The sequence below is a fragment of the Lucilia sericata genome, unplaced genomic scaffold (assembly GCF_015586225.1).
Source record: "Lucilia sericata isolate MDLA Ls3-8-SP2 unplaced genomic scaffold, ASM1558622v1 Contig000268F_arrow, whole genome shotgun sequence".
Classification (NCBI taxonomy): Eukaryota; Metazoa; Arthropoda; class Insecta; order Diptera; family Calliphoridae; genus Lucilia; species Lucilia sericata.
The window spans coordinates 105710-119979 of record NW_023994293.1 but is presented as its reverse complement, the minus strand read 5'-3'; the positions used below and the strand labels follow the sequence as shown (position 1 = coordinate 119979).

The following is a 14270-nucleotide window of genomic DNA, read 5'->3' as shown; positions in this document are numbered from 1 at the left end:
ATTTTTAATATTATAGAACTCAGACAAAAAGTCGTCTTGTTTTTTTTTTCCCAGTTTGTACGAACCAAGAGGGGGGTTGAAAATTTTAATTTATTACAACAAAATGATAATTATTTATATAATTTAATCCTTTAAGTTTGCTTTTATTTTTAAAATTTCTTTTTTTATTTATGTTTTCTTTTTTTTTTTGGGGTGAAGAATTAAGGAAATTTTTTTCGTAAAAATTGAGGCCATCAGCCTAAATAAAAACCTGTAGATAAAATTTATATAGCTAATAATTAATATACACCTGTAGCTTCACTTGGGTGACCAGTTTTTTTTTATGTTCTTGTTGTTGTTATCTATAATTTTCTGTATTTATAAGTTTTTCTTGAACACAACTATGATGCTTTAACAACTAAACACGACTATAGTTTAGATTTTACTATTTTTGTTAAGTTTTTAAGCTAAGTAGAGAAAAATAAAGAGAGACAATCAGGTTTTACATTGGTTATTTATTGTTGTTGTTGTTGTTGCTGTCTTTAAGCATAAATTAAAAACAACTTAACACACACAAACACAGTTTCATTTACCAAGTGACAGACATGGAAAACAGAAATCTTGAAATTGTATTATTTCCAAAGCAAAAAGAGTACCTACTTGTTTAGACTTAAAAGTACTAAACCAGTTCTCCACAAGACTATTGATTGGATTATAAACTAGACTAAAGACTGTAACATTGTTTATATTATAGACTAGACTATAGACTAGACTTTAAACTAAACTATAGGCTAGACTATATATTAGACCATATAGGTACTAGACTATAGACTAAGAAATATACTAAACTACAGAGTAGACTAAAGACTAGACTATATACAAAGGTACTAGAACATAGATAAGACTATAGATTAGAGTCAAGTCTTTATACCTTTATACCAAGGCTTAAACTACTTTCCAGTACACTAAACAGCAAGAAAAAGTACTAAAGTACGGAATTTCCATGCCTGCCAAGAGCTACACAAACAGCAAGAGAAAGAAACCCATTAAGCTCAAAGTAGATGCTCTTTATTTCTCGTTTTCTTACCTTAATAAAAAAAAAACTAATACACCAATCAATATATAAAAGAAAACAACAACAAGAAACCTAAAACCATAAAAAGCAACATAAATGCAGGCAAACGTACAAACAAACATTTTTACTCCTATGAAGAAAAAAGCACACACCATAAAAAACCAAGATAAAAAGACAAAAAACCAGAAACTTGTTTGTGTAACCAAAAGTGACTCCCAAAAACCTGTTTGCTTTTTTTTTCTTCTACTCTGTATATAAAAAAGCATAAAAAACACAAAACGTAGCAACATACACACATAAAAAAACATAAATATTGTTCATAGTAGTTGTTGTTGTTGTTTGATTTTCTTACATTGAAGTTGTTGTTATAATGCAGTTTTTTTTGTTATAACTTTAACTCACACACAAATTGTTTGTTCATTTTTTTCCTCTTCTTGTATTTTGTTTTACCAACAAGCATCAATTTTTATTTTATTATTTTTATGCTGGCTTTATTTTTTTGTTTTTTTTTTCATAAAATGATTTTCTTCATTTTTATTTTTGGTTCTATTTTTATATAGTTTTTATGCTTTACTATATTATTTTTTTTATTTAACACTCACCAATTTATTTTTTTAACTCACAAATAGTTTCTTTATAACTTAAAGTTTTCTTTTATTATTTATAAACTTAGTTTGCTATTTTATTTATTGAAAATCATAATTAAAATTAAAAGAAATATAACACAAACACAATATATAAAATAATTTTCACTTTACTCGTAAAACACTACTAATATGGCCGCCTACAAACATATTACTAACTAAAAATTAATGTGGGTATACATAAAAGTGTACACAGTTGCTGATAAAAGGTAGTAAAAATAAAAGAGAATGAGAAAACAAAAAAGTAGTAGTAATAAATGTAAAAACAATAACAAAACAAGAATAAATAGAAAAATAATTAAAAAAATAAATAAAATAAAATAAAATGGACAAAAATTAAAATAAGCAATTTACGATTTAGGTTTATAAAATTATAGATAAATAAACTAAAATCGTAGAAAAAATTAAAAGAAGCCAAACAAACACCGCCTTAGTACACTTTATTATCTAAAATAAACTGTATTATCTAAAGCAAAATATCGTAGAAACAGCCTTACCCGTATAATGCACTGCCACAACTGTAAATAAACAGTAGATAGTGCAGTGCTATATTTACGGTACAAAATATTCAAGAAAAGAAAACTACGAAGAATTATAATAGTTTCACTCTTAATAACTTATTTTCAATTAAAAGCATGAATTATAATAAACTGCATATAACAAACAAGGAAAACATCAAACAAACAATAATGCGTTAGAGATGCATCACTTTATCACCAATATGAACTGTGCTACCTTTGAAAAAAATGTATTTATCATTAAATTGTATTGTACTCAATCTATATATATAAAATTCTAACGTTACTGACTGACTGATTCTCTGACTGATCATTATCGCACAGACTAAATGGTTGAAGCTAAAGATCTAAAATTTGGACAGGAGGTTGGTCTCCTACCAAATAGATGCACTAAGTAGGGGTTTTTGGAAATTCTAATGTTTAGGGGGTAAATTCGGTAACCTCATATCTCCTTAACTAGAAAATATACAAAAACAGTTTAAAGCGTAACGTCGTTCATTAAAAAAGTAAGCGGGCAGGTGTCTGGCACTTTCACAATCCTGTCTGTTCTGTAAACCGAATCCGAGTTCTCATAATTTTTCTCGTTTTAAAACCGAGTACACAAATCTAGTCGAAAGTAAATCGAATTTAATTTTATTCTAATAAATTAAATACATAATTTTTGTAACTTAATATAAATGCTATGGACATTTTAAACTCTTTTTCATTTAATTTTGTTTATTTTTCTGAATTTAACGTTGAAATAAAAATTCGATTTGCAGAACACAAAATTCGGTTTTAAAAGCTTCTCGGTTTTGAAAACAAATCGGTTTACAGAACAGACATGAATGAGTCAAAATTTTATTATATAGATTACACTATGCGGCAAAAATAAATATCTGGCAAAAAACTTGGTGAAAGAATTTGTTTTTAATTTTTAAGAATTAATCAAATTTTAATTTTTTTTAATTTTTTAAATTTTTTTATTTTTTTCCATCCTTGCATAATTTCTCACACAACTTTTGTGCTTGCTCTATTTTATTGTTATAAATTATATACAAAATCTCACTTTTTATCTCTCGGATTCCGTTTTTATTTAAAATCTTTGAAAATTTTGAAATTAAGCGTATTTGCGAACTTAACCGGCTTACAGTCGATTTTAAGCCGCCGCCGATATTTTTAGTGTCAGCCGCCGCCGACGTTAAAATTTGTCGGCGCAGGGCTATAGCAGTGTATACACAACAAAACCACAAGTGTAGTGGAATTTTATTGATAAAACAGAAAAAAAAACAAATGAAAAAATAATGTTATAAATTAAATTTTAACAAAATTATTATAAATTAAACAACTAGTAAATAAGCCAAATCTTTGTGTAACAATTATTAAAACATCTAAAAAGAAAATTATTAGCAAAAATGGCCAAGTGAGTATTTTGTGTTATAAAGTATACTGGCAAAGTAACGCCCCTCTAAGGCAAACAACAACACCACAGACGACATGCCTGAAAAAATGTTTGCAAATTTTTGTTGGTATAGTTTTTTTCATATTTTTTTTATAGTTTTATTTTATAAATTTAATTATATTTACTTAATTTTATTTACAGATAATTTATTGCATGCTCATTATTAGCAAAACGAAAAAAACGATGCTTTTCTTTAATTCAGTTTTTAATGATTTTGTTGATTTTATGGACAGTTTGTTGGATGGCGATGATAAGAGGTTGTTGTATATTTCTTTTTACATTTATAATTTCATTGATTTTTTACCCCTCTATATGTTCGGCTTGTTGAAACTAAAAACAGTCAATATTTTATTATTAGTTTTTATTATTTATTATTTGCTTTGAGTTATTTTCTTTATAGATAAGAAGGATGAGTAGTATGTATATTTTTTGCAACAATAAGTCTAATTAGATTTAAAAAATGTATAGTAGGGATCGGTTTTGTAAAATATGTGTTAGTCTATAGTTTCTTTTAAGTGGACAGAGGTCTTAATTAGCAAAATATTAATTGCATTTTGTTATAACAGAAATCGTATTAGAAATTTATAGGTGAAACACGAGATATAAAATTGTGTTTGATATCAAACTGATTATAAACTCAACTAGAACTGATTGATCTACAACTGAACTAGAATTGATCTAGAACAGAACTACAACTGACTTAGAACTGCAATTGAACTGAACCACAACTGAACTAAAACTCAACTAGAACTGGACTAGACTCAACTAAAACTCAACCAGAACTGAACTAGTACTGAACTAGAACTAAACTAGAACTAAACTAGAACTTAACTAGAACTGAACTAGAACTGAACTAGAACTGAACTAGAACTGAACTAGAACTGAACTAGAACTGAACTAGAACTGAACTAGAACTGAACTAGAACTGAACTAGAACTGAACTAGAACTGAACTAGAACTGAACTAGAACTGAACTAGAACTGAACTAGAACTGAACTAGAACTGAACTAGAACTGAACTATAACTGAACTATAACTGAAATAGAACTGAAATAGAACTGAACTGAACTAGAACTGAACTAAACTGGAACTGAACTAGAACTGAACAAGAACTGGAACTAACCTAGAACTGAACTAAAACTTAACTAGAACTGAACTAGAACTGAACTAGAACTGAAATAGAACTGAACTTGAACTTGAACTGAACTAGAACTGAACTAGAACTGAACTAGAACTGAACTAGAACTGAACTAAAACTGAACTAGAACTGAACTAGAACTGAACTAGAACTGAACTAGAACTGAACTAGAACTTAACTAGAACTGAACTAGAACTGAACTAGAACTGAACTAGAACTGAACTAGAACTGAACTAGAACTGAACTAGAACTGAACTAGAACTGAACTAGAACTGAATTAGAACTGAACTAGAACTGAACTAGAACTGAACTAGAACTGAACTAGAACTGAACTAGAACTGAACTAGAACTGAACTAGAACTGAACTACAACTGAACTAGAACTGAACTAGAACTGAACTAGAACTGAACTAGAACTGAACTACAACTGAACTAGAACTGAACTAGAACTGAACTAGAACTGAACTAGAACTGAACTAGATCTGAACTAGAACTGAACTGAACTAGAACTGAACTTGAACTGAACTAGAACTGAACTCGAAACGAACTAGAACTGAACTAGAACTAAACTAAAACTGAACTGGAATTGAACTAGAACTGAACTAGAACTGTATTAGAACTGAACTACAACTGAATTAGAACTGAACTACATATAACTGAATTAGAACTAAACTGAAACTGAACTAGAACGGTAAACCGAACCGAATTTTCTAGAAATTTTATATTTTTACTAAGTTTTAATAAAAACTAAAATTTTTACTAAAATTGGAGATTTTCACTAATTTTTATTAAAAATTAAAATTTTTACTAAAAATTGAAATTTTTAATAACAATTAAAATCTTCACATAAATTTAAAATTTTCAACGAAATTCAAAATTTCACAAAAATTTTAATTTTCACTTAAAATTTTAAATTTTCACTAAAAATAATGTTTAAATCCTATGGTCACTTATAAAATCTTTTATAACTTTTTTATAAAATGTATTTCATTGAGGTTAGTTTTACATATAAATTGTAACCTAGTTATGTATAAATATTTTTTCACTTAATTAATTTTAACAGTTTTCTTTTACTATTTGAAAACTTTTTGCATTTATGTTTAATAAAAAATCTCTTCATTAAAAGTTCTTAACCGTAACTAATATCTATAGGAAATTCCTTTAACACAGTTCTATACAACTTGTTTAACAGAAAATAAAACTTTTTAAGATTAATATTTTATATGTCTCCACAAAGTCTACAATCCCCCACCCACCCTATCTATCCTATTCATACATTACAACTGTCACAATGCATGTTGTAATTGATATTTTTTGAGCTGTAAACTTTTCACTCAACCGTACAATATATCAATCACAAGTTTTTTTATTTGTGGAAAAAGTCTAAGGTTGTTTAAACAACTATTTAAATACTGTGTAGAAGTACTCATACTCGCACATGATGATGATGTTGCTGTTGTTGTTGTTTGAAAAGCAATATAAGATGTGCCTAAAGAAGATGATGTTGTTGATGGTGGCAGTTTGTTGATGTAGTCTAATAAGAGGGGTTGGCAATATTGGCCTTTATTTTATTATTATCAGTTAATAGTAGACGTTTGAATGTGTTAATAAAGCAAAGGAATACTTCTTGCATGTTGTTTTTTTATCAAATAAACAAAATACAAAAAAGAAAGCAAAAGATAAGATTTGTTTTCATAAGCAAATATTTAAAAAAGTCTCGAAGAATTAGTGTAAAAGTAAAAACAAAATATGTTTAAAACCTGGCGTAAAGTAGAGTTTAAACGTTGGTCTTCCATACAACAGAATTTAGAAAATGCTAAATTAACAAAATTACATGAAGAAAGGTTTATTATCCAAAAAAAAAAATTAAATAAAATAAAAATTATTTTAAATATATTTGTAATAAAATATTAATATTACAGGGAAACTATGATTGTGTTTGTTTACGATACCGAGTGTTTGAAGGATGAGGCTGCTGATCCGGTTAAGGCGGTTTTATATTTCCATCCCAGTTGGGTGTCGGATACCCAAAAGGTGGCCTTGTGCGGCCAGTTAATGGGTTCTTCTTATTTTCTTAAAGATTGTTTCTTTAAGCCACGCATTATTTCCTTGCAAAATGGCAAATTTGTTTTTAAAGAATTTGGTCGGTTTATATTGGTGAGTAAAACTTTTGAAATTTTCAATAAAATCCTTTTTTTAACTTTACCATTTTGTTCTTTATCAGGCCGTGGGCACTGATCGCAATATCTCTGATTATATGTTGCAACATCGTGCTGACTTGTTGGCCTCTTTGGTGAAGTTTTATCATCGTGATTTGCAACTGGTCTATGATCAATTTCCTTTGCAGTCTCAGTACAAGAATTTATCGGAAAAATTATATCATATATTTGAAACATATCTACCAATTTTGCAATATAATGGCAATATATTTCAAAATGTACCCAAACTAAGAATGCCCAAAACGGCCAGTAATATCTTTTTGGAAGCTATACAAACTTTGCAGTGTTGTCAGCAGACCAAAGGTGTTTTGGGTGGTGCCATTCTATATCATAACAAGTAAGTAACTAGAACTGAACTAAAACTATATAAAATGGAAGGCAGAACTGAACTAGCACAGAAATAGTACTAAACTAGAACTGAAATAGTACTAAACTTGAACTGAACTAGAACTGAACTAGAATGGAACTAGAACTGAACTAGAACTGAACTAGAACTGAACTAGAACTGACTAGAACTGAACTAGAACTGAACTAGAACTGAACTAGAACTGAACTAGAACTGAACTAGAACTGAACTAGAACTGAACTAGAACTGAACTAGAACTGAACTAGAACTGAACTAGAACTGAACTAGAACTGAACTAGAACTGAACTAGAACTGAACTAGAACTGAACTAGAACTGAACTAGAACTGAACTGAACTAGAACTGAACTAGAACTGAACTAGAACTGAACTAGAACTGAACTAGAACTGAACTAGAACTGAACTAGACTGACTAGAACTGAACTAGAACTGAACTAGAACTGAACTAACTGAACTAGAACTGGACTAGAACTAAACTAGAACTGAACTAGAACTGAACTAGAACTGAACTAGAACTGAACTAGAACTGAACTAGAACTGAACTAGAACAGAACCAGAACAGAACTAGAACTGAAATAGAAATAAACTAGAACTGAACTAGAAATGAACTAGAACTGAACTAGAATTGAACTAGAATTGAACTAGAACTGAACTAGAATTGAACTAGAATTGAACTAGAACTGAACTAGAACTGAACTAGAACTGAACTAGAACTGAACTAGAACTGAACTAGAACTGAACAAGAACTGAACTAGAACTGAACTAGAACTGAACTAGAACTGAACTGAACTAGAACTGAACTAGAACTGAACTAGAACTGAACTAGAAATGAACTAGAACTTAACTACAACTGAACTAGAACTGAACTAGAACTGAACTAGAACTGAACTAGAACTGAACTAGAACTGAACAAGAACTGAACTAGAACTGAACTGAACTAGAACTGAACTGAACTAGAACTGAACAAGAACTGAACTAGAACTGAACTAGAACTGAACTAGAAATGAACTAGAACTGAACTAGAACTGAACTAGAACTGAACTAGAACTGAACTAGAACTGAACTAGAACTGAACTAGAACTGAACTAGAACTGAACTAGAACTGAACTAGAACTGAACTAGAACTGAACTAGAACTGAACTAGAACTGAACTAGAACTGAACTAGAACTGAACTAGAACTTAACTAGAACTTAACTAGCACTGAACTAGAACTGAACTAGAACTGAACTAGAACTGAACTAGAACTGAACTAGAACTGAACTAGAACTGAACTAGAACTGAACTAGAACTGAACTAGAACTGAACTAGAACTGAACTAGAACTGAACTAGAACTGAACTAGAACTGAACTAGAACTGAACTAGAACTGAACTAGAACTGAACTAGAACTGAACTAGAACTGAACTAGAACTGAACTAGAACTGAACTAGAACTGAACTAGAACTAAACTAGAACTGAACTAGAACTGAACTAGAACTGAACTAGAACTGAACTAGAACTGAACTAGATGTGAACTAGAAGTGAACTAGAACTGAACTAGAACTGAACTAGAACTGAACTAGAAGTAAACTAGAACTAAACTAGAACTGAACTAGAACTGAACTAGAACTGAACTAGAACTGAACTAGAACTGAACTAGAACTGAACTAGAACTAAACTAGAACTGAACTAGAACTGAACTAAACTAGAACTGAACTAAAACTGAACAAGAACTCAACTAGAACTGAACTAGTATAGAACTTAATAAAATTCTATTTTCTCTCCGCAGAGTCGTTGCCTCTCAACTTAGCGATGCTGTTACCAAACAAATCGTTTTAAACCGATCCTTTGCATATAAGAACCACAGGGGAACAATTAACCTCCTCAGAATTTCACATACCCAATGGTGTCCAAATGTTAGTAGTCTATCTGGAGACTCTACAATATCGTAAACTACAAGCTGAAGCTCAGAGAGCTCAAAATCTACAGACCACTCAATTGGGTCAAGGGCCTTTGCCGTTTCAATATAATAAACGTAAAATGAAAAGAGATAAATCTCTTATATTCACCCATATACCCGAAGAGAATACTACACAAAGTATAAGTGAACATCCCGAGGAACAGGCAGAAGAGGCCACTAACATCACAACCATAACCACCCCCGGTCCTGTAAGGCCTAAAAGTCTCATGATGACTAGACCTACGCACTTGCCTTTGCGCATTAAAAACTATTCCAATAAAGAATTGCCAGAATCCGGCATTGCTTCCATTAACTTTGATGAAACTGATTCTTATCCCGAATTCATAGGACGCACCTCTGTTTGCTCCACTCCCATGGCTGAGAATAAGGTTTTGGCCGTAGGCAACATTATGTCTATATGTGCCAATCCAGAAGATGAAAACAACTCCAATAAACAGGTGGAACAAAACAATACTTTGCATCAAATCAATAGACGTAATTCTTTGAAAAAAGATTTTGAAAAATTCTTCCACAATTTCATAACCAATCCCAATAAAATGGAACGTCGCAACTCTCTAACCGATATCCATGATTCTTTAAAGAAATTCTCCAAAAAGATTTCTTTAAAACAAATCTCTCAAAGTTTTAAGACTGATGTTAATCGTAATGGCAATGCTGCCACAGATATGTCTCCAGATTTCATAGATGAAGAAGAGAATTCTGATAATTCGGATGAAAATAATAAAACTTCCCGCACCATAACAGATCCCACCAATCCAGTGTTTAATGCCAATGGTCAACCCATATCGCGTAGTTTGTTTCAGGAATTCCTGGAAAAATACTATAAATTATGGGGTGAAGCCAGCGAGGAAAGTAAACAAGATGAGGATATAGCCAAGCTAATAGAAGAGTTTAAAGAATTCGATAATGAGCTTAAGAAATTGGATGAATCTCTTAGAAATCCCACTAATACTAACAAACCCGATCGTAATTTAAATTTGGAAAACTCTTTCAGTCAACAAAAACCTAAAACACCTTTGGATAAAAAATCTCTTAGTTTACCATTGAAGTCAATATCGGATTCTACACCCTCTGGGGAACGTCCGGCTGTAACTACCACCCGTAAACAATTGGGTGGGGTACCTTTAACACCCCTTATGGCTAAGCTTTCGGTGTTGGCTTTGAATGAGGAACGACCAGCTTGGGATGCTACTCCTGGTGCTAATATAGAAATTCAAACTCCTTTGAATACTTCAAAGACTTTAGGCAAACGCAATTCTCTTAAGTGTGATGATGCGGTAGATGTTTTGACTTGTCTTTCCTCGAACGCGGGCAATCAGGATGGTTTGCAAAAGGCTGAATTGTATGTGTGTGGTCAGCAGAATATGACTCTGCTGTTGATTATGGAGGAGGGTTGTTCGCAGCATGCTAAAATCGTACAGAAAATGGTGAGTTTAATGAAATTAAAAAAAAATCTTTAAAATTTTATATTTTTATCCAAATCAGTTCTAGTTCAGTTCTAGTTCTAGTTCAGTTCTAGTTCAGTTCTAGTTCAGTTTTAGATCAGTTCTAGTTCAGTTCTAGTTCAGTTCTAGTTCAGTTCTAGTTCAGTTCTAGTTCAGTTCTAGTTCAGTTCTAGTTCAGTTCTAGTTCAGTTCTAGTTCAGTTCTAGTTCAGTTCTAGTTCAGTTCTAGTTCAGTTCTAGTTCAGTTCTAGTTCAGTTCTAGTTCAGTTCTAGTTCAGTACTAGTTCAGTTCTAGTTCAGTTCTATTTTAGTTCTAGTTCAGTTCTAGTTCAGTTCTAGTTCAGTTCTAGATCAGTTTCAGTTCAGTTTCAGTTCAGTTCAAGTTCAGTTCTAGTCCAGTTCAAGTTCAGTTCTAGTTCAGTTCCAGTTCAGTCCTAGTTCAGTTCCAGTTCAGTTCTAGTTCAGTTCTAGTTCAGTTCTAGTTCAGTTCTAGTTCACTTCTAGTTCTAGTTCAGTTCTAGTTCAGTTCTAGTTCAGTTCTAGTTCAGTTCTAGTTCAGTTCTAGATCAGTTCTAGTTCAGTTCAAGTTCAGTTCTAGTCCAGTTCAAGTTCAGTTCTAGTTCAGTTCCAGTTCAGTCCTAGTTCAGTTCCAGTTCAGTTCTAGTTCAGTTCTAATTCAGTTCTAGTTCAGTTCAAGTTCAGTTCTAGTTCAGTTCTAGTTCAGTTCTAGTTCAGTTCTAGTTCAGTTCTAGTTCAGTTCTAGTTCAGTTCTAGTTCAGTTCTAGTTCAGTTCTAGTTCAGTTCTAGTTCAGTTCTAGTTCAGTTCTAGTTCAGTTCTAGTTCAGTTCTAGTTCAGTTCTAGTTCAGTTCTAGTTCAGTTCTAGTTCAGTTCTAGTTCAGTTCTAGTTCAGTTCTAGTTCAGTTCTAGTTCAGTTCTAGTTCAGTTCTAGTTCAGTTCCAGTTCAGTTCCAGTTCAGTTCTAGTTCTAGTTCAGTTTTAGTTCATTTCTAGTTCATTTCTAGTTCAGTTCAGTTCTAGTTCAGTTCTAGTTCAGTTCTAGTTCAGTTCTAGTTCGGTTCTAGTTCAGTTCTAGTTCAGTTCTAGTTCAGTTCTAGTTCAGTTCTAGTTCAGTTCTAGTTCAGTTCTAGTTCAGTTCTAGTTCAGTTCTAGTTCAGTTCTAGTTCAGTTCTAGTTCAGTTCTAGTTCAGTTCTAGTTCAGTTCTAGTTCAGTTCTAGTTCAGTTCTAGTTCAGTTCTAGTTCAGTTCAGTTCTAGTTCACTTCTAGTTCATTTCTAGTTCAGTTCTAGTTCTGTTCTACCTCAGTTCTAGTAATTTACTACGAAACTAACTGAATATCGTTTTAAGAATATTACTTACTCCGATACGGTGTAATCTTTTCCATTTTTATCTAAAATTGATTTAATTTTTTACCTTCCAGTTCGATATTTGTGTCTCCAAATTTCCCCACATGGAATCTCATCTTAGTCAAACCTTAAATATTAATGTTGAAGCCGACAAACGTGATGGCAGCTATAGTTTTATGTGTATCGATTCCAAATGGGATGCCTTAGAACGTAATGGTCCTTGGAGTCCAGTAGAACTGAATACATTAGAAAGCATGCATCGTGACATGTTGAATAATAAACAATTAACCGATTTAATATTACGTTCTTATGATTCAGTATATTATGGTTATAAAGCAGGACGAACAGAAATCTTCTATAAAGAACCGGCTAAAGAAATAACGGGTATACCACCACCCTCAGATCCCATGGGTAATATAGCAATGAGAGCAAAAGGGAGATTAGAACGCGATCATTCCTATATATTGTTTTAAAAAGGCGGGATTAGAGTTAGAGTTTTAGAGTAGAAACGCCAAAGAAGTCCACGAGAGAGCGAATAAAGTTAAAGTTAATTATATGATTATAAAAGATCATTCCTTAAACATAAAATAGCATAAATATTATAAAGACGTTTGTATTTTTAACAAAAACCTTTTTACAAAAAAGGATTTTTTTTTATAAAAAACCCAAAAAAACATTCTTAAAGGAAACGTCTCTTTAAACTTTTTATAGTAAATTATTTACATTTTATGAAAAAAAAAATGTAAAAGTTTTTAAATGTTTTAGTCTAAATACTTGTTTGTGTTAGTAACACATTTTTGTTAAGAATTTCTTATTTGTGTAAAAGCTTTTTTAAAAAAATTTTTGTTTAGCTGTTTAATTTTAGTTGTTGGCTTATTGAGTACAAAAATTGTTTTGCTAAATTTTGTTATTTATTTTATAAACAAAAAAAATTATATAATTTATTTAAAAACTAGTCCTTATATAATTTCAACATTCCCCTAATGATATGAAGTGAATGAAACAATTTGTTTAGCTTTTTAGCCGTTTAAACTATAAGTTAATTTTATTAAGTTTTTTTTTTTTTGAAAACTTAGTTTTAGTTTATTGTGCCAATTATTAAGAAACATAAAAAGTTATTGAAAAACAGTAATATGCCGTCAAAACAAGCTTTATAGCAAACTATAAAAATAAAGCTTATTTTTTAAACATTTATGTAGCTATATTTATTATGTATTTTGTAACAGGAAGTTAAGATAAACAAAAATAAACTTAAAATATTTTTGCGTCCTCAGAAGTTTAAGAAAAGAAATTTTAAAAAAATATTTTTAATACTCAACATGAAAAAAAAAGACATAGAACTCCCCTGTACATGATCCCCCAGGGGACAAAATTTTAAAATATTTTTACAAAACGAAAGTTTTATAAAGTAAATATTTTTAAAGGTTTAATTGTAAAACAAACCATTTTTCCTACAAGACAAAAAATTGTGCAATTTTTACTTTAAGTTTTATATTGTTGTTGTAATTAAATTATTTAATCTTTTTTTATGATTGTAATTATATTTTTTTTATTGTTTTTTTTTTATAAAGGTTGCTTATTGCAATTTTGTATTATTATTAATTTGATAAAGTAGTGTTGTATTATTATCGCCCAATAGTTGGAGTTTTGATAAATAATATTTTATTATTTGTAGTGATTTGAAAGAAATAAATGCAAGACACAAGAAATAAAAATAAATTAATAAAAATAATCACAAAGTTTGGAATAAAAATACAAATCGAAAAGAGTTTCATTTAAAAAGGAAAAAACTAAGAAATATTCTTCCAACTAACTAATTAAGTAACCAACTAACTAACTAACTAACTAACTAACTAACTACTAACTAACTAACTAACTAACTAACTAACTAACTAACTAACTAACTAACTAACTAACTAACTAACTAACTAACTAACTAACTAACTAACTAACTAACTAACTAACTAACTAACTAACTAACTAACTAACTAACTAACTAACTAACTAACTAACTAACTAACTAACTAACTAACTAACTACTAACTAACTACTAACTAACTAACTAACTAACTAACTAACTAACTACTAACTAACTAACTAACTAACTAACTAACTAACTAACTAAC

General features: G+C 30.4%; 2 protein-coding genes across 4 annotated transcripts in view; one reads left to right on the top strand and one right to left on the bottom strand.

The window, feature by feature from the left end:
* Nucleotides 1-1854, bottom strand: part of LOC119602999 (semaphorin-1A) — a 39321-nt gene extending 37467 nt beyond the window's left edge. Inside the window, exon 1 of one of the 3 annotated variants that reach the window (XM_037954847.1) lies at nt 1657-1854. The gene's annotated coding sequence lies outside the window, so the exon portion shown is untranslated. Of the gene's footprint in view, nt 1-289; nt 413-1406; nt 1549-1656 lie in introns of those variants that run through there. The other 2 variants (XM_037954848.1, XM_037954849.1) reach the window with 2 other exon arrangements.
* Nucleotides 1855-6341: 4487 nt separating this feature from the next.
* On the top strand, nt 6342-13887 carry LOC119602998. The gene is given in 6 exon segments (XM_037954846.1): nt 6342-6637; nt 6716-6950; nt 7018-7349; nt 9145-9193; nt 9195-10763; nt 12219-13887. Coding segments are annotated over 6 exon segments (2679 nt in total). The 5' UTR covers nt 6342-6542; the 3' UTR covers nt 12618-13887.
* Nucleotides 13888-14270: the final 383 nt, after the last annotated feature.